General features: G+C 42.8%; 1 protein-coding gene across 1 annotated transcript in view; it reads right to left on the bottom strand.

The window, feature by feature from the left end:
- The window catches only part of CERKL (ceramide kinase like), a 124,934-nt gene that overhangs the window by 15,340 nt on the left and 84,475 nt on the right, over positions 1-25,119 (bottom strand). The window contains exons 5-6 of the mRNA XM_066575760.1: positions 10,787-10,929; positions 5,689-5,763 (exon numbers count right to left, since the gene is read on the bottom strand). Of these exons, the coding sequence (XP_066431857.1) occupies positions 5,689-5,763; positions 10,787-10,929 (218 nt within the window). The remainder of the gene's footprint in view (positions 1-5,688; positions 5,764-10,786; positions 10,930-25,119) is intronic.

The raw sequence follows: 25,119 nt of genomic DNA, 5'->3' as shown, positions 1-25,119 counted from the left end.
ACATTGCGTTTACGTCCTTTTTTTTCTTACACAAAACCATTGCAAAGAGACGTTTACGGTTAGGCCCCTTGTCCACGGGCATTGCGGTAGCCCGCGGCGAATCTCAGCCGCGGGAGTCACCGCTTGGGAGCAGGAGCCGGCAGACAGTTCTCTGCAGGTCAGCCTATCTGACAGATAGGCTGACCGCAGAAAATCAGGGCAATTCGCAGCATGCTGCGAATTGCCGGCCGCGAGCGGTGAATCGCAATGATTCTCTGCTCGTAGACACAGGGCTGGCGCTTTCCATAGCAACGCTATGGAAATCTTCAGCCGGCGTGATTCGCTGGCGATTTACTGCTGGCGAAATCACTGCCGTGGACAGGGGGCCTTAGTCTACTGAAATAGGTTTCCATACACAATGATTAGGTTTGTGCTGCTTTTGTGGCGCCTTTTTTGGCCTGTTTTCTTCCAAAACACAGTGTGCAGGTTTGATATTTTTCAGAACATTTCAACAAATGTCTTTGCATGTCTTAACCCCTTTAGGACCAAGCACTGTAAATTTACGGCGCTTGGTCGCGGGCTTAAAGCCCAGCCGTATGTAAAATTACACTGGGGATTACAGCCTCCTGCTTCTGCAATCAATCAGGATGGGTTGTCAGCTGTTAGTCACAGCTAGTAGCCCGGAGGAGAAGAGAAAAGTGGGTTTTAACCCTTTCTGCCCTCTCTCTTATTTAGTACACATTGCTCAATGAGAGCTATGAACTAAAGTGAAAGTGGAAGTGTTTCTTCCACTACGGGAGGCATATATCTATATTACTCTCAAGCTCGGCACTAACAACCAATCAGGTTGAATCAGACAACCCAAACTACCAATCAGGTTGCTGGAATTGTGAATCAGAACCAATGAGGTAGCTGGAATTAGTACTGAGCTTAAGAGTAAGAGGCTAATATGCCTACGGGAGCCCTGGGGTTATGTGATCACTGGGATTCCCTACTACAGCAGAGCTGCAGGGTCGTAGTAGACCCTGATCAGCTCTGCCAATGACTAATGTCACTAAAGGGGATGTTTTTCCCTGTAACTGGGGCTCCAATGGATGCCCCAGCTACAGAAAGAAAGCATCAAATAAAAAAAAACATGTGAATGTCTCCCAGAGGTCTTATATTACATCATGGGGGTCATAGATAGTAAAAAACATAATTACATATATAAGTTAAAAAAAATTGAGAATAAAACATTATATACATGAGAAAGAAAATAACTCAAAGCCGACGCCAACCAAAACCGTCGCTATAAGTGCCCTGTAATCCAAAACCATACATATTATATATCAAACGTCCAAAATAAAATGAGGAACCCGCTCCCATAGTATATTTACGCTAAAATAAATAAATTTAAAAAAAACTAGAAATGTTAAAATCATTTTTTTTACCTTTTTACCCCCAATAAACAAAAAAAACTGTAAAAAAAAAAGTCAGTGAAAAAGATATTAAAAAAATAGCCCTATATGTCACTGGAAAAGGGCCAGGTTTTAATCACCATATGCAGAGAACTATAATTTTTTGTATTTTCCCATCTACGACATTGTGTGAGGACTTGTTTTTTCGTAGGATAAACTCATGTTTTCATTGGCACTATTCCGGGGTGTGAACAACATTTTTGGTTTTCTATTGCGTTTTTAGTAGACAAGTCTTTACGAAAAGCCGCAATCCTTACAGTCTCCTTTATTTCTATTTTTTTTTAACTGCTACACCATGTGGTATAAGCAATGCGTTATCCTTATTCTGTGGGTCAGTACGGTTGCAGCAATACCATATTATATATATATATATATATATATATATATATATATATATATATATATATATATATATATATACACATACATATATATATATATATATATATATATATATATATATACATACACACACACACACTTTTTTTTTTATTTTTACTACTTTTGCACAACAAAAGCATTTTTCATAAAAGAAAAATTCTGCATCGTTCTAGTGTTGCCGGGGTGCTTCTTTTTTGGGGAGGGGGAAGCTTATGCTTTAATTGGTACAATTTTAGGGTGCATGTGAGTTTTTGCTAATCTTTATTGCAACCCTGACTTTGTTTTTTTCCTATGCTGTTGACCACGTGCTTTAAGTGATGTGTTATTCTTATTTTCTGGGTCATTACGATTCCAGGTAGACCAAATTTCTGTATTTTTTGGATTTATTTTTTCAAGATTGGGGTTTACACATGAGAAGATCTATAATTTTTTTTTAACCAAATTTTTTGGAACTTGAAGATGCAATTGTTTGACCACTTACATAATACACTGTACTTATGTAGTACGGTGTATTATCTGTCATTGTCATGTTCATCACTGACAGTACAGCCTGTTACTATTAGTCATGAAAACTAACTCTCAAAGGCCACTGTACTAGGTAGACCCGGAGGTCATTATTTGATCACGGAAGTGCCGATGGGGTGAAGGAGCAAGTCCTCTCCCTCTTGAAGACGCTGTTTGCATTGGCAATGGCATCTAAAGGGTTAAATCACCAGGATTAAAACAAAGCAGCATCCCGGTGGTTGCAGTTGGACCGCAGCTCTAAGTTACAGTTGCGATCCCGCTCTGGTTACTAAGGGCTCAGCTTTTGAGCCCCATGGTAATCAATGCCATACATATACAGCGTGATGCAGGGACTACTAGCCTGCTGCGCCGTACATGTATGGCACGTGTCGAGAAGGGGTTAATATAGTTTCATGGGGAAAGATTCAGCATAACTTGTATTTAAACCTCTACATATTCTGAGCTGAATAGTAAAATGGGCGGTCCTATCAATGACTGACAGCTATCCATATCCTACACAGCTGTCAATCATTGATAGGACCGCCCACTTGACTATTCAGCTCAGAATATGTACAGGTTTAAATGAATAAAATACAAGTTATACTGAATCTTTCCCCATAAAACTATATATCTATCGGCTGAGCTCCTCTTGCTCTATAACATGATGCCTGCAGTTTGGACAGCATGCTCGAGCTGGCAGAGTCCCTTTAAGCTGACTATTGAGGCATGCTCCATCACATGCAGTATTAGTCCGCTTTCACACGGGTTCCTTCACATTAGCGATGTTTTGTCTGCTGCGATGTTGCAAGAAAAAAAAATTGTGGCATGCTCTATACCAGGGGTCCCCAACTCCAGTCCTCAGGGACCCCAACAGGTCATGTTTTCAGGATATCCTATAGAGTGAACACCTGTGGCAATGTCTGAGGCACTGACAATAATTACATCACCTGTACAATGCTGAGGAAATCCTGAAAACATGACCTGCTGGGGGTCCCTGAGGACTGGAGTTGGGGAACACTGCTCTATACTGCAGCAATTTGTGATGTTTTGTAGCCCATGTTTCCCTATGTAGCCTCCTTGTTTATCACATCTCCCGAACTAGCAATTTTCGTGAGATGAAATGCGTTTCCCTACACCTAAAAAAAGCCCTCTCTGCATTCCCCCCCAAGAAACCGAATACTTACCTAGCATGCGAGGTCTGGGTCCTCCTGCTGCTCACCGGAGCTCCGCCGTGCGTCCCGCAGTTCTCGTTTGCCCACAGTAGATCACTTCTTGGTTGCGGGATTCAAAAATCTCGCCTCCAGGAAGCGATTGCTCTGATTGGTTCATCCAACGCCACTCAACCAATCAATGCAGCGCTTGATGAACCAATGCGAGGGCTGTGATTGGTTTATCCAGCTCTGCATTGATTGGTTCTTCAAACTCTGCTCAGCCAATTACGTTGTGGAGGCGGGATTTATGAATTGGCCAATCGGCTCAGCCGATTCATAAATCTTGCCTCCACAATGTGATTGGTTCTTCAAACTCTGCTCAGCCAGTGTTGCTCCTTGACAGTGCAGAGTAGGGTTCTGGCTGTGAGATGCCGGCTGTCAGAAGGTACTGCAGACATCCAGCTGTGGAGCTACTGTATTTTGTATATTTCAAGTATCCTTATTTTTTCACTAACTTGTTCTACACATAGTAATTGTTTAATGAAGAGAAATAATGTATTCCAGGAAGTTACCCATAAACCAGAGTACTGAAAAGATTTTAAGTGGAAATAAAATTTGCATAATTATGTCCTATCATAGACAGCACAGCGCCGAATATCCACTTATTATGATAGCTTCTATTGGCTAATGAGACTGGCAGCATTGCATTCTCTCTGTATAGTGTCATTGTTCTCTTCTTACACAGCAGATGCAGTTTAAAGGGAATCTGTCACATCATATAGGCAGCATACACTAAGTTATGGTGCTTATAGTACAGGGGAAAGTGAAGTTTCGGGTGTCGGTTTTATACTTACCCTGCTCCCTGTTCCCGCATTGTCACCCTGGGAAATCGGCTATGAGCATGACTCTTTTCTGTAGTCAGTACATGCAACTCCCACAGTTCTCTATGAAAGTGCCTTCCCATTGACTAAAGAGGAATGTTGACAGGTCAGGTGTTGACTTCCTGGGGTGACAGCGCGGGAATGGGGGGCCCAGTAAGCATAAGTAGTACAACCGTACTTCTTAGTTTATGGTGCTTATAGGATGTGACAGGTTCATTTTAAGCAGAAATATAAACCAAGGCTGCTATTCTAATAAAGAAGTTACATGATTGGTGTGGAGAGAATTCATGACTATGTGTAATAGTATGGCCCTCTAAGGAGCTGTAAGCCATATGGGAGACATCCTTGACAAGTACCATAGACTCTACTTTCAGGAAAGAACATTATATTCCTTGCAAAATAATTTAATAAATGCCAAAATATTGAAAAAATTGTCTGGGCTTATATAATTTTTTTATGTTGGCCATCAGTAGGCATGTTTATGTGGTACCATCCAGAAGTTTGGAAACGCCCTTTAAAAATGTAAAATTGGGAAAAAATAGTCAAAAATATTGAAGCTATGGGATGTACCTGTTTATTGAACTTAAAAAAACAAAAACAACTCAATCTTCAAACTCTTGGAATCTGGAAATAACTTCCAATTTTGGCCTCCTCAAAGTATCCATCCTTTCCCTTATGATAGCCTTGCACGCTATTGGCATGGAGTGGATCAACGTTTAGGTATTTCCGGTCGGGATATGCTCCCATTTCTTGGTGGAGAGAATTCATGACTGTAGGGGATGCAGCTATCTGCCCTCTCGCATCAGTAAGTATCTATCCATCCTACTTGATTGTTTCATTTCTTGGTGGACAATCTTCCAGAGATGTTTGTGACTAGCGATTTGCTGTTTAAAACTTGGGGTATTTCCAAACTTCTGGATGGTAGTGTACAAATAAACGTAAATATGGATTGAAAATAATTGCCCCATGCTCTGTCCAGGGCTATATGTAAGCAATGCAACTGCAGCTCAGGCTTTACGTTGTACATAGTGAGGACCTTACAGCAGCCATGTGTCCTCACTCCTCATCACACGGCCACCGATAGGAATATAGTGCCACATTTATCTGCCCAAGGAGCTGTGTTGCATGCAACACACGAGGAGATAGGAGGAAGGCAATGAGGCCTGAGCTGCGGTTTGTCTACATGTGACCACGGCTAGTCCCAAAGAAGATGACAAAATTGTAATACAAATAAATTAATTTGTCCCAACATGGCCAATATTAATAAGATATACAGAATGAGCCCAGACAGCCCCATTAATACTCGGACTCTCTGTGTTGGAGGATAACACTTACCCATAATGATGTGTAATGCAGCGGTTACCGAATGTCTGATACCATGAAGGGAATAAGCCAAAACATTGGTGGTGCCTGGAAAACATACAATGCAAGATATAAGTCTATACATGACAAGTAAGCATACGGTAGCCTGAAGTGCGGGAGCTATGAGGCTGCCTTATCACTAGAAGGGCCTGCAGGGGTGCGATGACTTGTACAGTTGCCCAAGGCAGATGTTTTAGTTATGCACTTGCCTTATAGATGCCTGATGTTTGCTCTCTTAAATCAGCGACTTCCCTCCATAGTGAGACAATGACTGCTTGCAGTGCGAACCTGTCAGACAGTTTAACTCTATGCACTAAAAGGAAGAACCCTCTTATGTACAGCATTATCAGCTACTCGCACACTGTGTCCAACCGGTTGCACAAAGAAATACAGAGGCAAACCATTGTTAGTAAATCCACAAATTGCTCCTTCCACTCAGTGGTGCCCTATGGGACTACCTGCTTTGCCAGCCCCTCATGCCAGCCCTGGGGCCACAGTATCTGACCACTTTGACATGTTAGGTTGAAATTACTGTGTTTTTCCCAAAATAAGACCCTGTCTTATATTATTTTTTGCCTCAAAAGAGGCACTATGTCTTATTTTAAGGGGATGTCTTAGAATACTTATTCTAGCAGGCGCCGTCTGGTTCCCTCCCACTGTTTGCCACAGTTTCTGCAGGCTTCTTTGCAGTTCTCAGCGCCGACAGAACATCGCTTACTGGTAACAGGTTTGAAAACATCGCCTCCAGCAAGCGATTGTCTGATTGGTTCTCGAGCGCTGCAGCTCAGCCAATTACTCCGGTGCTCGATGATCAATCACAGCCATTCAATGCGATGGCTGTGATTGGTTTAATGAGTGCCACAGTGATTGGTTTTCGAGCGCCGCTCTTAGCCAATCAGAGCAATCGCTTGCTGGAGGTGGGGTTTACAAACTCCGTTACCAGCAAGCGAGGTTCTGTCAGCGGCTGAGAACTGCACGGAAGTCCACCAGAATTGTGGTGAAACAGTGGGAGGGACCCGGACAGCGCCTGCTAGAATAACTATTGCTATTTTTTCTCATGTAGTGTTGCAAGGGCTTATTTTTAAACCCCCCACTTTCCCCCCGGTAATCAAGGTAGGGCTTTAGGGGTAGGTCTTATTTTCGAGGAAACACGGTACATAGAGACATTTGGTCTTGCATGCTGTGGCAAAATCATGGCATTACTGTAATGCAATCTCAATGTTTCCCAAAAGAAAACAAGATTATGGGAGACCCTTAACTATAAAAAATACAATATAGGAATACCACACCTAAAGAGGCGTGTAATGAGGAATATTGTGCTGGGTCTTTCTTTGCGATTCCTGCAGAGAGAGATTTTCCCTTCAGTTTAGCTGGATCTGCTACAATTTGTGCATGGCTAACAAGGGGCCAAACCTTGTTTATTATGATAGTTAGTGACGATCTTATACGATCTGCAGCTAAAGATCTGTAACACAAAAGGTAAGGCGTGTCACAGCGCTAAATACATAATCTGCGCCATCCGACTACGCCAATCTCATATTAGATAGTTCTCAATTTAGGGAAATAAATAACTCAGACATCAAACGAGGATGATGAATCCAAGCGAAAATTGCAAGACAGTAATAAAGAATGTCCTTGGATGAGAAAGCACTTTCTGTACAACAATTAAGTTAATTAACCAGATGGCATGAATATTCATAAGGCTGTTAATGTCTCCCACACCAAGGAGATAAATGTGATGTAATGAGTTACCATTCAAGCATGTCTAAAATGTTCCTGAACAGCTAACCAGCACTTCAGGATTTAGTCGGCAAATGGCATAGAAACCTTTTAATGTCTCGAAATTTTCGCAAAACTGGATGCTCCCATTATTCTATCTACAGTATATCACATCAATGCAAAAACACACACATTTTATATATATATATATATATATATATATATATATATATATATATATATATGATAGATTTTTGTTTTCCATGCTTCCGTTTTGTGCCCCTCTCTAACTTCGCCTATTTGGCTACTTAGCTATGAATTCCGCAGCAACCAATGCCAATGGCAATAGCCAGTAGAGTGGCTCCAGGCCTTGCCATATGTCCATACAGTAAGTGACTGCAGAGTCTTTGATTCAGTATAGAAGCTTACTTTTCATAGACTTGAAAAAGTACATCATCTTCTTGTGTTCTGCTATTAATAATTTTTACCCGTTTCTCTGTTTTACTTTATTTCCATTATGTTATGTTACACTAGCAGATAGTTACATCGGTTGAGCAAAAGAAACAGGTCCATCAAGTTCAACTTGTTTGATCCATCATTGTTTGCTAGATTAATTATACCCTCAGTGCCATTAGTTATCAGATAAGTCTCTGGCCCATTTTTAAATGCCGTTATTGACGCCATCATTTCCACCTATCAGGGTAGGGCATTTCATAGTTTGACTACTTTAGGCATCTGCATAAGAGAGGGATCTTTACAGTTTTACTGCCTTTCCTCCATACGTAATGAGTGTTTCCTGGTCCTTTATACCAGGGGTCCCCAACTCCAGTCCTCAGGGACCCCCAACAGGTCATGTTTTCAGGATATCCTATGGTAAGAACACCTGTGGCAATGTCTGAGGCACCGACAATAATTACATCACCTGTGCAGTACTGAGGAAATCCTGAAAACATGACCTGTTGGCGGTCCCCAAAGAATGGAGTTGGGGAACCCTGCTTTATACAGTCCTTGGGAAGGATGAATCATGTATGTATAAATGAGACCAACTCTAAGGTGTTTCTTTTCCAAACGGCTTGTATTTTCTAGCCTCTCATTATAAGAGAGACCTCTTATCTCATTTATTAATCTAGTTGCATGCCTTTGAGCCCTTCTCCAACTCTTCTCTATCCCTTTTAGAATATGAAGCCTAAAACTGAATCCACTACTTCAGATGTGTTCTTACAAGGGACCTATAGAAGGGAAGAGGGTTTATATGTCATTGGGACCACAGATTTTTTGCTCTTTTTTACACACCGTAAAATCTTATTTGCTTTGCAGCTGCTGCTTGGTATTGAGTATTGGTGCTTAGTTTACGTGTAACCAGAATATCCAAGTCCTGTTCTTGTTCTGTTGTCCCCAGTTCTATTTCATTTATGATATATGAAAGAATACGATTACTGCAGTGTAGTTGCATCACTTTACACTTACCAACATCAAAAGGGGTTATCCAGGCTTTAAACACTGACAGACCATCTTCAGGATAGGCTATCCAGATCTCATCAGTGTGTGTCCACCCAATCATTTGAATGAAGGCACTGTAGCACTCATGTGGGCACTGCAGCCCCCTTAACATTTACATCCGAGTATGACCCTGTGAGTACTCAGAAAGCCATAATTTTTTAACCAGCCATTATGAGTTCTGCTGGCTTGTCTCACTCACTTAGCTGATCGGCAGGGATCCCGAATGGCAGATCAGATATTGATGGCCTACACCGAGGATAGGTAATTCATTTTTAAAGTTTGAATAAGACCTTTAAAATTCATCTGTCTTGTTCCTGCCCATGCTGATAACTTATCTAGGTCTTTCTATAATATTTTACAATCAAGATGAGTTTTGAAATATCCTACAAAGTTTTGTAACATCCGAAAAATTTGAACTTTCCTTTCAACACCATCCATAAGGTCATTAAAGGGGTTGTGCCTTGATAGAAAGTTATTCTCTAGACACGGGATAGTGGTTAAACTTCAGATTAGTTAGAGTCCAACTGTTAGGGGTCCCACAGCAATCCAGAGAATGCTGCACCCACTAAAGGGAAAACAGCAGCAGTTGCACATGCGCACCACCACTTTATTCCTTTGGTGTCATCCACAACCATGAAAGAAAAAGAAGCTGGATTATGTTGAGTTCAACAGTTGACCTGCACAGTCTGGACAGGCGCAGAAAACTCTTGAGAGCCAATTAGCACACAATGCAGGAGTTTTATAAACTATTTTCTTATGGTTGGTAGGAATACAGGACACTAAAGCCCCATTTACACACACAGATAATCGCTCAAAATTCGTCCGAAACTGACAGTTTTAAGCAATCATTTTACATTAGCTACTAATGGACTAATCAGTCCATTAGAAGCTAACTAGCATCATTTGCATGTATTTAGAGAACAGGATGTGGTCTGTTCTCTAAATACATTGCTATTGCTCTCCAGCGGTACAGCAGCTGAAAGAATGTTATCAGCGCTGCCTGCGGAGAACTGAGCATGCGGTCCCTCTTATCAGGGACAACGGATTTTAAGCTGAGCTGAACTCCACAATGCACGAAAAAGTGCACAATGGGGGCACATTTACAGGCAATGATTATCACTCAATAGATGGCTTTTGAGCGAATTTTGAGTGATAATCGTTGTGTGTAAAAGGGCCTTAATAGGTATACATTGGGAAACGTGTTTTCAAGGGTAAAAACATGGTGTGAATGGTTTAGTAGGGTGAAAACTGGTGACAGATCCCCTTTAAAAGGAATCTGTCAGCTTGAACATGCTGTCCAAATTGCAGGCAGCATGTTGTAGAGTGTGAGGAGCCGAGCAGACTGATATATAGTTTTATGGGAAAGATTCAGTATAATTTACATTTTACCAATTTATTTATTCTGAGTTGAACAGTCCAATGGGCGGAGCTATCAGTGATTGACAGCTACCCCTGCATGTACAGTCATTCACAAATAGCTGTCAATCACTGACAGCACCGCCCATTGGACCTCTGAACCCAGAATATGTAGAGGTTTGAGTGAATAAAATACAATTTGTACTGAATCTTTCCCCATAAAACTATATATCAATCTTCTCAGCTCCTCCTGCTCTACAATATGATGCCTGCCGTTTGGACAGCACGTTCCAGCTGACAGGTTCCCTTTAAGGCACAATCTCTGGAAGTAACAAGAATAAAGACAACCTAAATCCATTAGTTATATAAATGGTTAGGGGGGAGGTTCACCATCTATTCTAAAGTCTTGTTGGGTCCAATAACGGTTATCAAAGCGTGTCATACTGAATAGTGTAATAACATTGCTATAATATTATATGCGGATGAATACACTCACCTGCTGGTATTATACCAAGTGGTAGTGGGGCTCGGACAGGAGAAAGGCTGCCATTTATAGCCTTCCCGGCATCCATTTGGGCTCGAAGCAGAAGACCGTGAACAACTTCACTGACTGATCCATCACCTCCAACACAAACTATCCTGTAGAAGAAAATCGGAAATGTAATTTTTTTTTCTCAGTAAAATTGTGATGGTTATAATTTACAGTTCTGTACCTGAGAAGCCTGAATTATAATAATAGACATGTTCTGTAACTTGTGAATTCTAATATATCAGTATGATGAAACCGATTGGTGAAACAAAGCCAAACTTTAGAAAGTAAAGCGCGGCATCTCAGTCTAGTAAATCTTTTACTCCATCACACTTTCCGGTGATCTACAAGCTACTTTGTAATCTATCATAATAATATTCTGCCGCTTTTCCGTGAATTATCGAGGCGCTGGGAAGCCATAAACATTTAGATAAATAAAGGCATAATTTAAGATGCTGTTAATTACTATTAATATGCAAAGGAAGTAATTACTAGCTTGCATTTGTAAGGACAATTTATTTTTTATTGGTTCTTTACTACGGTGTTATTTATAGTTCATGTGATCATTAGGCAGCATAAGTTACTTTGTAGGTGATGTTTTCGGGAAACACAAACTTATGATTTCCCCTCCTCCTAACCCATAGCCTGTGCTGAAAATATTTGGGACTGCTTACTCCATAACTGGGGACAACTAACGCAGCTTTCTTAAAGGAAATCTATCACCAGGTTTCCACCACTATGAAAAAATATTCTTACAGCTGGGCCAGGCATAAAATAAAAGAAGAGACTTTATTCACCACTCTTCAACTCCCAGGGACACAACTGAGGGGCTCTAGCTCCCGGTATGTACAGCCAAGAGAAGTCAGGTGACAGCTGTGGCCAATCAGAAACTGCAGCATTGCCATCCTAAACTCCTGGCATCATGGCACTTAGGATGTAAGTGCTAATGCCAGGAGTTCAGACAGTGGCCGCAGTGGTCACCTGACTTTCATGAGACTTACATACCGGGAACTGGTGCTGGGGCACGGGAGCCGCTCAACTGTATCCCAGGTGAAAGAAGATAGGAGAGTATAGTCTGTTTATTTTATGTAAGGCCCAGCTGTTATAAACTTGTGTTATAGTGGGAAAACCCATTTAAGGGACCCCATATATAAGTGACAGAATCCCCGATTCCAGTACTATGCTCTTTGTCAGTTCAGTAGTTGTCAGAGTATATTACCTACAGCAAACTCTGAGGCTGTAGTCTTCGATGTTCATAAGCTGTAGGCTCACCTGAAATGGATTGACAGTGTGGTCACAAGTGAAGAAGTCCACTCAACACACTTCATTTTCAATTATGGCTTAAACCTCCATTCCGTCTGACGGTCATGTCACTCGAAAACAGCTGTAGCAGCAAGACTTCTCATCTGTCAATTATGTAATTGCCCCATCCCCTTAGCAAGAGCATTATTGGTGATATACCTCTCTGAATCATGTCTACTGTGATTTAAGTGTTACTCACATGTGCCTTCAGGTCTATGATTAAGAGCAACATCCTTGCCTGAAACATGCCTGAGGACGTGGTGATGGCAATATCGATAGAGGAGTTTAAGAGGGGACTAGATGCCTTTCTAGAGCGCTATGATATTACAGGATATAGCATTAAATAGCAAGCAGGGTTGTTGATCCGGGTCTTCCAGACAGGTGGGAACTTTGTTGATCCAGGGATTATTCTGCCATTAAGGAGTCAGGAAGGAATTTTTTACCCCAAACGGGCTAAACTGGCTTCTGCCTCATTGTGTTTTCTTTTGCCTTCCTCTGGATCAACAAGGGGGGTGGAAACAGGCTGAACTAGATGGGCATTGTCTCCCTTCAGCCTAACATACTATGTTACTAGGTAAGACGGCACATGCTTTTTGTTCCTCTATGTCTATCTGGATTTTTCAAATAAAGAGTTTTTACTCCACGCAGGACCTACTCCCTTTTCCTGTGCATCTGTTGTGGTTTGCATGGGAGTGACTGCAGAGAAGCTGGCTTCTGGTTTGCATGTCTGAATCATTAAGCTGACTGAGTGGGGAAAGACTCGCGGAGCAGGGTGAACTACAATGCCACTTTAAATACAAAATAAATTTGTTTAATTTCTTCTCATTCTTATTCCCAAAATTAATATTGAAGACCAAATATACTTACTCACCCAAAAAAACAAAAACTCACATCAATCCAAATCTATCACTTGTGTATCTGTTGTCACGGAACTGGGGTCCGGGTACTGGAAGTCCCTAAAAGCTGCCCGCAACCCCTGTCCCTACCTACCTGCCCTCCTGGGCTAGGCCCCAGGGCGACAACTGGGCGACGGTCCCTATACTCACTAGGGAAGCAGGGCAGGGGGTCAGACTAACAAACAAATACAGAGACAAAGAGACACAGAGGCAAGTCAGGAAGTCCGGGTCGGCAACAGGAGAATTCACGGTACCAGGGATTAGGCGAGGTCAAAGTCAGGTCCAAAAGCAGAGGGTCACAACGGGAAATCAGATGAGAATAATGTGGGTGTAGCGGAGACAAACATACACTGGCAATGCTGGAGGAAAAAGGCACGTTTAAATGCTGTCAGAACTCCCGCCCTAGCAGCTGATTGGGGGGGAGCCTGCCAGCAGCCAGACCCAGACCTAAGTCAGCAAGTGCAGAGACCCAGACATCCAGCAATGAGTGCAGGACATGCTAATAAATGTCATGGCAACGGGGACGGCATCGTCGCATCCCCAGCAACTCGATTTCCCAGGTGCCGCCCCCTGAGCACAGGAGCGTGCGACCGGAGCCAATGTCCGGGACCCTGGCGGCCAGGGGAGGTCACCAAGACCGATACCCGATTAGCTCGGGTGATAGGATCGGAGGCGTGGCACGGAGACCCCGAGAGCAGGCGGTCCTGACATCTATGGAAGGAAAACCATGAAATTCTAAGAAAACACATTCCTTGTGGTCAGGCTTCTTTGTTGTCCCGCCCTTCCTTTTGCAGTCTGAATCGACCGATAATTTTTATTAGCAACTTACCTTGAACTTTTAAATGAGTAATTGATTTTTTGTGTGTCGTAATAACATGGAACTAGGATTTGAGAGATGTTTTAGGCTGCCTGTCCACGGCCGAGGTGGAATATCACTAACGATATTCTGCGGCGGGTGAGCAGGGGGAAAAACTGACAGGTCTCCGTGGTGAGCCTATCTGATAGATAGGCTCACCGCAGAAAATAGCAGCATGTCGCGATTTGAATCGCCATGATTCTCCGCTCATGCACGTCGGGCTGTGCTCTCCATACTTAGCCTATGGAAAGAATGTCATGCGAGGTCCGTGGGCGATTTATTGCCGTGGATCTCTCAATGACGACTCGCTCGTGGACAGCCAGCCAGGTTTTTAAGAATTTCACTGTGATGTTTCCCTCTGTGCCACATCCTAGGGCCTACAGCACCACTGCGCTTTCAGAACAAAAGGCACAAAGATCAGTAATAAGGTTACTAAGTAATAAGGTTCTCTGAAAAAGGTTGTCAGAAACGTGCGTCAGGGGTCTAGTGCATACATTGTGTGGAGCCTGATGTAATCAATAGATAGTACACCTATCTATCTATAACATGCACTTTCCTCCTAGATGGAGGTTATGCTGCCTGCTGGCTATTGCCCTTGATATATCTAGTGATATATATCTATTTTGATTTGTACTATACTCTCAGGGACTCCTATTGTTATGTGAGGATTTCTTTTATACTCCTGTGTCTTCTTCATATGAGTTTTCTATCTATGTATCTATCCCAGAGCGGAGGAAAAAAAATCACAGCATGTTCTATTTTTGTGCGCACGGCTTCTATTGAGGTCCATGGAAGCCGTCTAAACCACGGCCCGTCCGCAATTGACACCGCGGACAGGCTGCGGATTCCGCGTCATCGCCTAGCGACAGCGCAGGAACAACAAACATTTAAAAATATATATATATGTGTACTGCCCATGTCTGATGATGAGCCACCGGATCCATCTGCAGTACAGATTATGAAGAAACCTGACCGGTACGTGTGCGTACGCCAGCAGTGGTCAGTGTCAGAATCCGACCGTTCGTGTGCAAAGCGGCCTAAGGCTATATTTACATGGGTAACTGCAATATAGGTCTGAGAAAATCTGACCTGTATCGCTCTCGTTTTATCTGTGATTTTCATGCATCTGCGATACATTTCGCCGTTCAAACGTGCCATTCGCATTGCTGTCCATACATTTTTCAAGCAATTTTTTGTGTGCAGGAAAAAAAGCGGGTGCCGCCAATAGTTCCAATGGAAAAAAAACAACACATTGCACTCGTATGCAAATTGCATGACATGCCAGTGCAATGTGCTTTTTTTTCTCTTTCTCTTTCTCCCATAGGAAATAGCGGGCAATTCTTGCTGCAAAATCGTCCGAGTATGCTGCAATTTTTTGATCTTGCATTAGCAGTGCGAGCGAAAAATTGTTCGAGTAAATGAACCCATTGAAAATAATGGGTTCTTTTCAGAAGAACGTCCGGTGTCATGGAACCGCAAACACACAGAACTTGTGCGTGAATATTGCCTGTGTAAGAGACAAATGAATATATGGGCCTAGTGTATAAAAGTTTTCTAAGAAAAATTTGTCGGTGTTAGAGTGGTTTCGCACCTGCAATCGGGGTTCGGCTTTCCTGCTCTGTATGGGGAGCAGGAAAGGGGAATCCCCAGGGCCGAATGGATCCGTCTCTGGACGGAACCAAACATCGCCGGATGGACCCCATTGACTACAATGGAGTCCATCAGCTTTTGTTTGGAAGAAAATGCGCCATTGGCAGTACTTTTTCTTCCAGTACTTTGAGTTGGGTCTGTGACAGAACCTCCAGCCAGAGGCTCCAATGCAGATGTGAAACCATCCTTAACCAATCCTATTTCTGCCTTTTATATTGTCAAAAATACAGAAATAGCAGAACTACTGTGGGAATAAGGCCAGGTTCACACATGCAGGATTCTAACAGGATGTAAGCAGGGATTCTGCTGACGTCCTGCTGGTAGTTTAGTTGAATGGGGGATTCTATACACTCACATACTCTACTACAAATCTGCACGGAATATTGAACACTGTGGAATTTAAAATCCCCAATAGGTTCATTATTGCTACGGCTTCCACATGGAAAAGCCCTGGATCAGCTCAATTCAATTACAAACCAGACTAATTTGCATACTAATCTGCTGTGACAAAACTATAAATTTCCACTCCCGATACACACTGCAAATACTCGGAAAAATCCACCCTAGTTCTAACACCAATTATGGTCCATTATATGGCATACCGTATACTGCAATAGTTTATGTAGACTCAGGGGGAAAAATGCTGTATATTGTCATATGAAAATACCTCCATAGGAATGCTTTGCAAGTCAAACCTAGCACCTTTTCAGACAGTCAAGAGGGGCACCTATTGCTCATAGTGTGAAAGGAGTTTTCTGGGACATCAATATCAGATTGGTGTGGGTCTGATTCCAAGCACCCCTGCTAATCACCTGTTTGAAGTGGCACTCAGGTGAGCACTGTGGTCTTTTCATTGTATATGAGCACTGTGCTATATATTGTGTAGTGGTTGTGGCTGGTATTGCAGCTCAATGCCATTAACTTGAGGTGTAAAAAGGCCATGTGACTGGGAATTGTAATGTTCAAGGCTTGGGAAAAGAAAAAAAACACGCGTCACTTGCTCAAACGCTGCAGACTATTCAAACAGCAGATCAGTGGGGGTGCCAGGAAGCCAAGTTTATAGATCATCATTAAGGTGTTAGCCCATCAGAGGCAACCCTTTTCAGATTGCGGCAAACAACTGCTCACCTTAGATCCCTCTCTCAGCAATTTCCCGGTAAACACCTGATGTTGCCAGGAAAAGCTGCTGCCAGACATTTCTGGTTATGTAGCATTACACTTAAGAATGGCCTTAATACAAGGATTGGCACAAAGTCTGCCAGTAAGGGAGCCACTGAGCAGCTCTCTACACCAGCTCACAGAAGAGGTCCCAAGCAAGTGTTCTAAAAGGGCATATGAACAGTGGTTGTATTTTTGAGACAACCCCTTTAACGCCCCCATACAATCTGGGTTCTAATATGCTATTAAGAACCAAGTAAGTACTTTTTTCATAGCATAGTTTCTTTTAATAACCCAGATCTACACTATCCTACCAAAAGTATTTGGACATCTGAGCAAGAATCGCAATGGTTTTGTGATGGATGGCATTGGTGTACCGGCATAACTCGTTTATCCAATAACCTGCAGTTCCCGTTGTACGGTGCCGACACGGAATTGGTTTCCACTTGCTTGCAGATTCTCAGTGTGTTCCTGGATAATGGAGAAGTGAGCTCCGCCAACAATCTCTCACAACTGTCCTTTGTTTCTTTCAGTTAATATTTTGGTTCAATCAAATTTTATTAATTTTCAGAAAAAAGAACAACACGTAGACACAGTATATCCACAGGGAGTGACCGCATATGACCATATTAATAGGATATCTATCGGCACTTGGCATCAAATAATAAGTATCGTGGATTATAACAAATAACACATATCAATTTCCATGTCTCATACATAAAAAAAATGAAAACTACACCTTGTAAAATTATTGAATCAGGAACAAAACTGGGAGGGGGGGGGGGGATATGGGAGGGAATGGGAAGGCGGGGAAAGGGGGGGTTAGACCGGCCTCGCTTACCAGCGTTGAGTAGTGTTTACTGAGTCAGGCGGCCTGATTCTAGCCATGATTTAAAGTAATCTGAGGCTCTCATCGAGATCCAGGGGCTCCAGAAGTCATGGGAGGTCAGTCGTTCTTGTTCACTCTCTGCTCCCTCTTCTTCGTATCTCATGAGTAGGTTTAACTTCTCTGTCCATATTACTTTCGAAGGAGGGTTCGAGGATCTCCACAACACAGGAATGGACATCCTCATTGCCAAAATAACCATCCTCAATAAGTCCGCCTTAATTCTGGCAATAGACCCAGGGAGCATCAGGAGAAGCGCCATCTCAATTGTCAGGGACACCGCCGACCTGGTCATCTCGTTGTATAGTGTTTCAACACTACTCCACAAGTCTCTAACTGGGGGACAATCCCACCATATGTGTGATGGCCCCAGGGCCATCTTGACACCTCCAGTAGGTCGGGGGGATCTGATTATCCAATTGATGCAGCCTCGATGGTGTCCAGTACCACCGAGACAGGATCTTGTAGTTCTGTTCTTGCAGCCTACCAAATTTGGAGCTCTTGTGGCACATAAGGAATGCTCTCTGCCAGTCTGCCCTGGTTTGGGTCCTACCTAACTCTGTCTCCCACTGCATAGTATAGCAGGGTAGCTCGTCCTCTGTCTCTTTTTCCAGCAGGATCTTGTATATAGTTGATATCCCGTGCTCAGTAGGTGTCGAGGACATGCATAGGTGTTCAAATGGCGTCAGTTGTTTGCTGCTGCACCCCTCAGGCGCCAGGGACCCCACAAAGTCCCTCACCTGGAGATAACTCAGTCAGGCTCCCGGGGGCGGGGTAAGGCTCCCATGGATCTCTACCAGGGACCTAATTCCAGTTTGTGTGACTACGTCTCTAACTCTTGGAATAGGGGGGGACAGGGAGGGATAGCAATGATATTTTATTTCTGGCTGCTGGGAATTGTGGGTTGGCCACCAGCGGAGTAAGGGGGCCCGGTACGGTTACTAGTCCAAGCTTCGGGGCGAAAATTCCGCAAGCTTTGAGAGTCACCAATATAAGAGGCGACATTGAGTTAAGATCCCTCAAAAATCGCCGTGGGATCCACGGGCACCCTGTATTTCCCTAGCGTTTGCCTCGTACTCCATTTCTACCCATAATTTTGTTAATTTCCCCTGCATTAGAGTAAGGATAAAGTTGGCCAGATTCGCTTTGTAGTATAGTGTAAAATCTGGGAGCCCCAGACCTCCCTCCTCTTTGGGTCGCGTAAGCACTTTGTAGTTAATCCTAGACCCCCGTCCCATCCATACAAAACTAATTATTAAGGAGCGGATATTAAGAAGATACTGTCGTCCAAGGTGTATCGGGAGAGTCTGACATAGATATAAAAACTTTGGGAGTGAGTCCATTTTTATGGAGTTAATCCGTCCCATCTAGGAAACGTACAGTGGGCTCCACCTATTTAGGTCAGCCCTCAGTTTATCTACATAGGGAAGGTAATTTAATTCGAAGATCCGTGCCGAATCTGCCGGGAGCTGGACCCCGAAGTATTTTATAGAGGATGACTTCCATTTAAAGGGAAAGGAAGTAGCAAGTGCCTCGGCCTCCTCCTGGGGAAGGGTTACATTTAGGATCTCTGATTTCTGAAAGTTAACTTTAAAGTTACTAACCTTCCCATATCTTTCGAATTCCCTCAACACTACCGGTAACCCCACCCTAGGGTTGGACAGGAACAAGAGGAGGTCGTCTGCGAATAATGCTAACTTATGTTCAGAGGGGCCCTCCTCCTGGCCTCTGACTGACCCGTTTCCCCTGATGGCATTCGCCAATGATTCCATGGAGAGGGCGTAGAGAAAAGGCGAGAGAGGGCATCCCTGACTGGTTCCATTTTTTATTTTTATTACGTTTGACAGGGCACCGTTCACTCGCACCCTTGCTGAGGGGCAGTTATATAATGCCATGATCCACTCTCTCATCCTTTGCCCCAGGCCCTCAGTTAATATTTTGGGTTGTCCAGTTGTTGGTTTAGGTGTGGTAGGTCCCTCTGTCCTCTACCTTGTGACTGCATAATTCATAGTTGATTTGGTGACCAAACCAATAGTCCACTAATGTGACAACCCACAATGATACCATGTGTTAACTCTAAGTTCCTTGGAACGAGGCATGTTAGGTTAAACGAAGCAAAATAAACCATGGCCGACATCTCCATGGCCTGCATGTTATGTAGCATGGTTTAGGACATAGGTGATCCATTATACTGATAGGGGTGTCTAAATACTTTTGGTAGGACAGTCAGTTCAAAACGAGGGGCATGGGATTTGGGATAAAAGTAGGGACTCTCTCCAAAATAGGAGGCGCAGTAAGCTATCACTATGGGCACGAGCTCTAATTATGCAGATTCACATGACTTTCGGGCTCGGGAAAGCTTGGCAACAACTCCTACGAAGATTGCAATTGCCATATTAACCCCTTTATTATTCCACAGAAACTTTGAAACTATGAAAAGGTCAATAGTTTTCCCCTGATACCAAGTTCTACCCTGGGAGATATATTTCATTAGACCATCTGTCAAGGCATTCTTGATTGTTAGTAAGAACAAAACCGGTATTATTCATTACACATAAGTAGCAATGAATAACTAAAATGATGCACAATGCATAATTGCTGTACGTATTTTTCTTCTTTATTGCAAGTTTTTACCTAATTATTATAGATTTGCCTGTTTGCACATAAGACTGTCACGTCCCGCAAACAGAGTCAGCAATATGTAAATATGAAATCATGAAAAGGACACTATTTTAGCTGAGAGGACAAAGCGCTTTTGCCAATTCTGCATAAAAGAAAAACAATGATACACATTGTGTCTAATAAGGAGTGTAATTATGGGGAAATTACTTGTAAACATATGCTCTGAAACTTGTACGGTAACTGTTTTTTTTTACTTTTGGGATACTCTGATGTTATTACAGGATTGCACGCGGGCTTTATTACATTGGCGGACAGTTTAGTTGGTGTCTTTCAAAGAAACAATGACATTACACGGATGACAAGGTGGAACGTTCCATAACACAGAGAGTTCTGTCAGACACTCAGCGCGCCTGCTAATATATTGTCAGTCACTTCTACCGATGTCACATAAATCACACCTTCCCTGTCTACTAGTGATCTCCAGGCTTGATGGAATTACTGTACGAAATACAAAATGTGCAAACAGGGAGAGTGTAGCAAGTACTAGTCACTAGATAAAACTGCTGTCATCTCAGATTACGTGTATGTAATCATAGATTATATAATGTCATATATTTTATATTTATTTTTTGGGTTGTGCTCTATTGCTTCCAGGAAAATGGCAAATTTTACACCAGCTATGCAAAGGTCACGCAGAATGAGGTAACAAAAGCAGAAGCACTTCCACCTCATCTGTCAGCACAGGAAGTGGAGTTGAAAGCCCTGACCGAAGCGCGTAGAATGGCTACGGGTAAGATGGCAAATATATATATACACTGACTCCAGATACATCTTTGGTATAGCAAATGACTATGAACCCATCTGGAGATGGACCATAGAAAGTGATAGGGGTAAACACTCAACTGCAGAAGTAATGGAAAGGAAATCATGTCAGCTCTTAACATAGAACAGGCCCTTCCACACCCCAATCACCCACAGAGTAGTGGAAGAGTAGAGACACTAAATGGGAAATTGGAAATCAAGATACAGAAAGCAATGGCAGATTTAGGAAAGCCATGGACAAAATGCCTTCTCTTGGCGCTATTCTCAATAAGATACAGCCTAAATAGGAAGACAGAACTGTCTCCTTATGAGGCGCTGTTCATTTCAGCAGTTAGGACAGGATTGTACTTTCCGCAGGTACTCCAGATGCAACATAATGAGCTCACAAAATAGGATCTAGAAGGGAAGCAAACACTTGTATATGCACTTGGGCCTGGACCTAACTCCAGTGGGTGGTCCTAAAGAGACACGTGGAGAAAATCTCGAACCACGATACGAAGGGCCATACCAAGTACAGTTAACAAAAGCTACTTCCGTGAAATTTGAAGAAAAAACAAATTGGATCCACGCTACTCACTGTAAAAAAGTACAGGATCCAAGGAAAGAATGACTTTATCCTTTCTGGGTATAAAGTCTTGTTGTAGGCTGTTCGTATTGCTTTTAGTAATTCCTTGGGCCAAAGGGTTCTATGATGTATTAAGGGGGTTGTGATAATAAGTTTATAAAACAAAGTTCTAGTAGAAAGTTTTAGTTGTGAACTGTTGGATATGCATCCATAGTCCTCTTGCCTCCAAAACCATGCCATATATAATTAAATCAATGGCACACGTAAACTCACCGAGGTAGATAAGGAAAACCAAAACAAAGAGTACCCACTCTGGGCGGGTGCTTGGATACAGGACCCTTGGCTAATTTGTTAATAGGACAATGGACAGGGGGAAGGGGCGAACACGTGCCCTTGGCACTAAATATGACTGTGGTCATGTGTTGTTCCTCTAGCCACAACTATTCGTGTGTCGAAATCAGAGAAGGCGGAGACCCAATAAGAGCTATGACAAGAACTAGGATCTACGTGGGACTAGGATGTGATAGTGATCTGTCCTATAACGATGCTGATTGGAATGAATCAACATATAATTCACTTACTGGGTGATGGCATCTTGAATACTACCACTGTAGCTATGCCTCCAGGTATCTACATTGGGCACGGAGATAGGGCATACAAATGGCTTACATTGAATACAACAGGATTATGTACTCTTGCCCGGCTCACACCTGCCACATTCATACTTACACATGATGGTTTCTCATACATGAGCATCCCCAAGCACAACCTATTTAAAAGGGCAGCAGATAATAGACGGAGACAGAACAGACAACCCCATGTGGTATCTGTGGGTGCAGCAAACTAAGTTTTCAGTATATTTTTCATTTATCCTATGCTTATACAAATGTATGATAAACTGGTGGAAGCTTAGGACTATCTTGACCTATCTTCGCTGTCTTAGAACTAGTAAATCAGACTAATCAAATACAGGCTCACATAATCACTGTCCTTTACCAGCACACTACTGTGTTAGGCTACATCATGGCCGCTCAGGGCGAGTTGTGTCAGATAGGACCTACCTGCCATTATATAGATCCAGAGGGAAATATGCAGATAAGAGCAAGTGTTTAAGTGATCTCAGAAATGAAAGAAATGGTTGAAAGAGCAAGACGATAACAAGGATACATGGTGGAATGACACGTTTTCTCTAGTCGATCCTGTAAATTGGTTCAAAGTAATTGGAGGGTGGTTTATGGGGATTATTCAGGCTATTTTTCAGATTATCTTATGCTTCGTCACATATGCAATTTTTTAATTTTTACTACGCTTCCTGTTATTCCTGTGTAAACCACGTAAGAAGAATGAGCCAAGTTATGCGGATCTGCTACATACTGTTAATCCTCAAAAATAATACATTGGTTGCATTAAGTTTCCCTTGTGTCATATCCATGAGAGCATGACTCCCTTGGGTTAGAATAGGGCCCATGGGGGGTAAGGTGGGGAGATTAAATGTCCACTCTCCTGGTGTAAATATAATTTTTCTTTTTTGTTTGCAATGGCATAAGACATATCAAGTCATTTTAGGCAGGGATTGTTGGTAAATGGCTAACATTGGGACCCTTAGCGGCATGAAAGTACTCTGCTTTAAATCACTAGAGCCCACAGAACAAGAAAATGTCCTATGTGAACATGATTACATTTGAGCATGTTAAAGATACACCAGTTGCTAATGCAGATTTTGAGTTTTTTTGTCATTGTTCCAGATATCATGAAGATTGACAAGCAGAACAGGTTATGCATGGATAACAATATTGGAAACCATAGCAGAAAAAAAAAAACCACTCCCTTCCTAGGGTTATATCCAAGAAGCTTGTAGTTGATGGTGCTCACTACAATGTGTAGGCTGGTTTCAAAGTAAGACTTAGTGTCGACACCGACTTGAGGTATGCTTTTGGAATCGCATTCGATTTTGCACCCTTGTGGGCAGTGGAAATTTTGTTGGATCATTGAGAAATCAATCTAGAACACAGAAGCAGTGTCTTTGTTGTGCAAGGCTTTAGCTCTTCCCATACAGGTAGTTGTCATCAATGTCCAGGTTCACATCGTGCAAGTAACTCCTGAGGCTCTAAAGAACCAGAGAGTAGACGCAGCAGCCAGACTCTCCTTGACAGAGGTAATGGACGTTAACCTGATTGCACCCAGAGTGGGTGTGGAGATCTCTCTTTTGCTTAAATTGCAGGAACTGGCCCCAAAGGGAGACAAGAAAGACTGGCAAATGAGAAGAGTGAACAGAACCCTGACAGGGTAAGAAGGATGAATCATCTCCTGTGCCTCCCCTGCGCGCTTTACTACAAGATGTCACACCTGAACAATGAGCTAACCCATCAATCCAATTAGGTAATGTGTGGTACAGTGTCTTCTGCTTGGGTTACCTCAGGGTTTTACACTGCTGTGACCTGGTTTGTATAGAGCTGCATGATATGTGCCCATCATAATTCAGACCAATTGGTCAAAGTATCTCCTCGCTGTTACTTCAAGGCCAGACTATCTGTTTCAGCTACTGCAGATTGACTGCATACAGTGTTTTGGAGTTTTTATTCATTTGCATAGACCTCTTCCTAGCTAGAGGCATGGCTTATAAAATAAAATAAATAAAAAGGTCAAACACCAAAACTATGGCTTAGAGATTGACAAATGAAACAATAATATACTATATATATATATATATATATATATATATATATACACACACACCAGAAGTCATTGAAAATAAGAGGTACACAATTTATTAGACCTGTACTCAGCAAGACATGTGCCTAACCATAAGACCGGGTTGAGCCCCTATGAAGTTTTGTTTGATAGGGCCCCTGTAACAGGCCTATACTTTCGCCAATACCGGCATGAGAATCTCACTTCCTACGTGAATGTTTTATGTTAGGAGTTAAAGGGGTTCTATCAGCAAAATAAAAAAAATTATACTCACCTCCATCCTGCCCTGCAACACTTTACAGTGTAACCTGTAGAAACAGAAAAGTTAAAAAAACAAAGCATACTCACCTAATTCCGTTGTTCTTGGTCCCTCTGTTGCTTAGGTGCCGCGTGCGGGGTCATCTTCAGCGGGTCCTGCGCACTTCCACCGTCATGTCCACGTCTAACCTCTGCCGTCCACGGAGATTCAACGGCGAGTGTGCATGCGCACCAGGAAGGGAGACGCATGCGCACTCTCCGTCAACTCTCCCGAGGACGGCAGATGCTAGATGCGGCCAGGCCAATCAGTGAGCGTCGCGTCACTTGTGACGCGTCGACCACTGACCCGGACGGCAGTACTTGCCGTTCGGCAGTGGTCGGAGCAGAGGCGGAAGTTGGCACTTTGCTAGCTTCTGCCCTGCGATTAGACGGCTGCCAGAGGGAGAGGAGAAGACCTGCAGGATCATGGTGACTGCCCCGTAGGGCACAGGTGAGTATAATTTTTTTAATTTTTCTGACAGAACCCCTTTAACGGTCACTCATATATGTGTATTTTCTTCTATTCCAGATCCAGGCTCAAAAGAGTAGTCGCAT

This window comes from Eleutherodactylus coqui, chromosome 8 (assembly GCF_035609145.1).
Source record: "Eleutherodactylus coqui strain aEleCoq1 chromosome 8, aEleCoq1.hap1, whole genome shotgun sequence".
In the NCBI taxonomy this organism is placed as follows: domain Eukaryota; kingdom Metazoa; phylum Chordata; class Amphibia; order Anura; family Eleutherodactylidae; genus Eleutherodactylus; species Eleutherodactylus coqui.
Note: the sequence above shows the minus strand (reverse complement) of the source record. Positions and strands in the feature narration are given on the sequence as shown.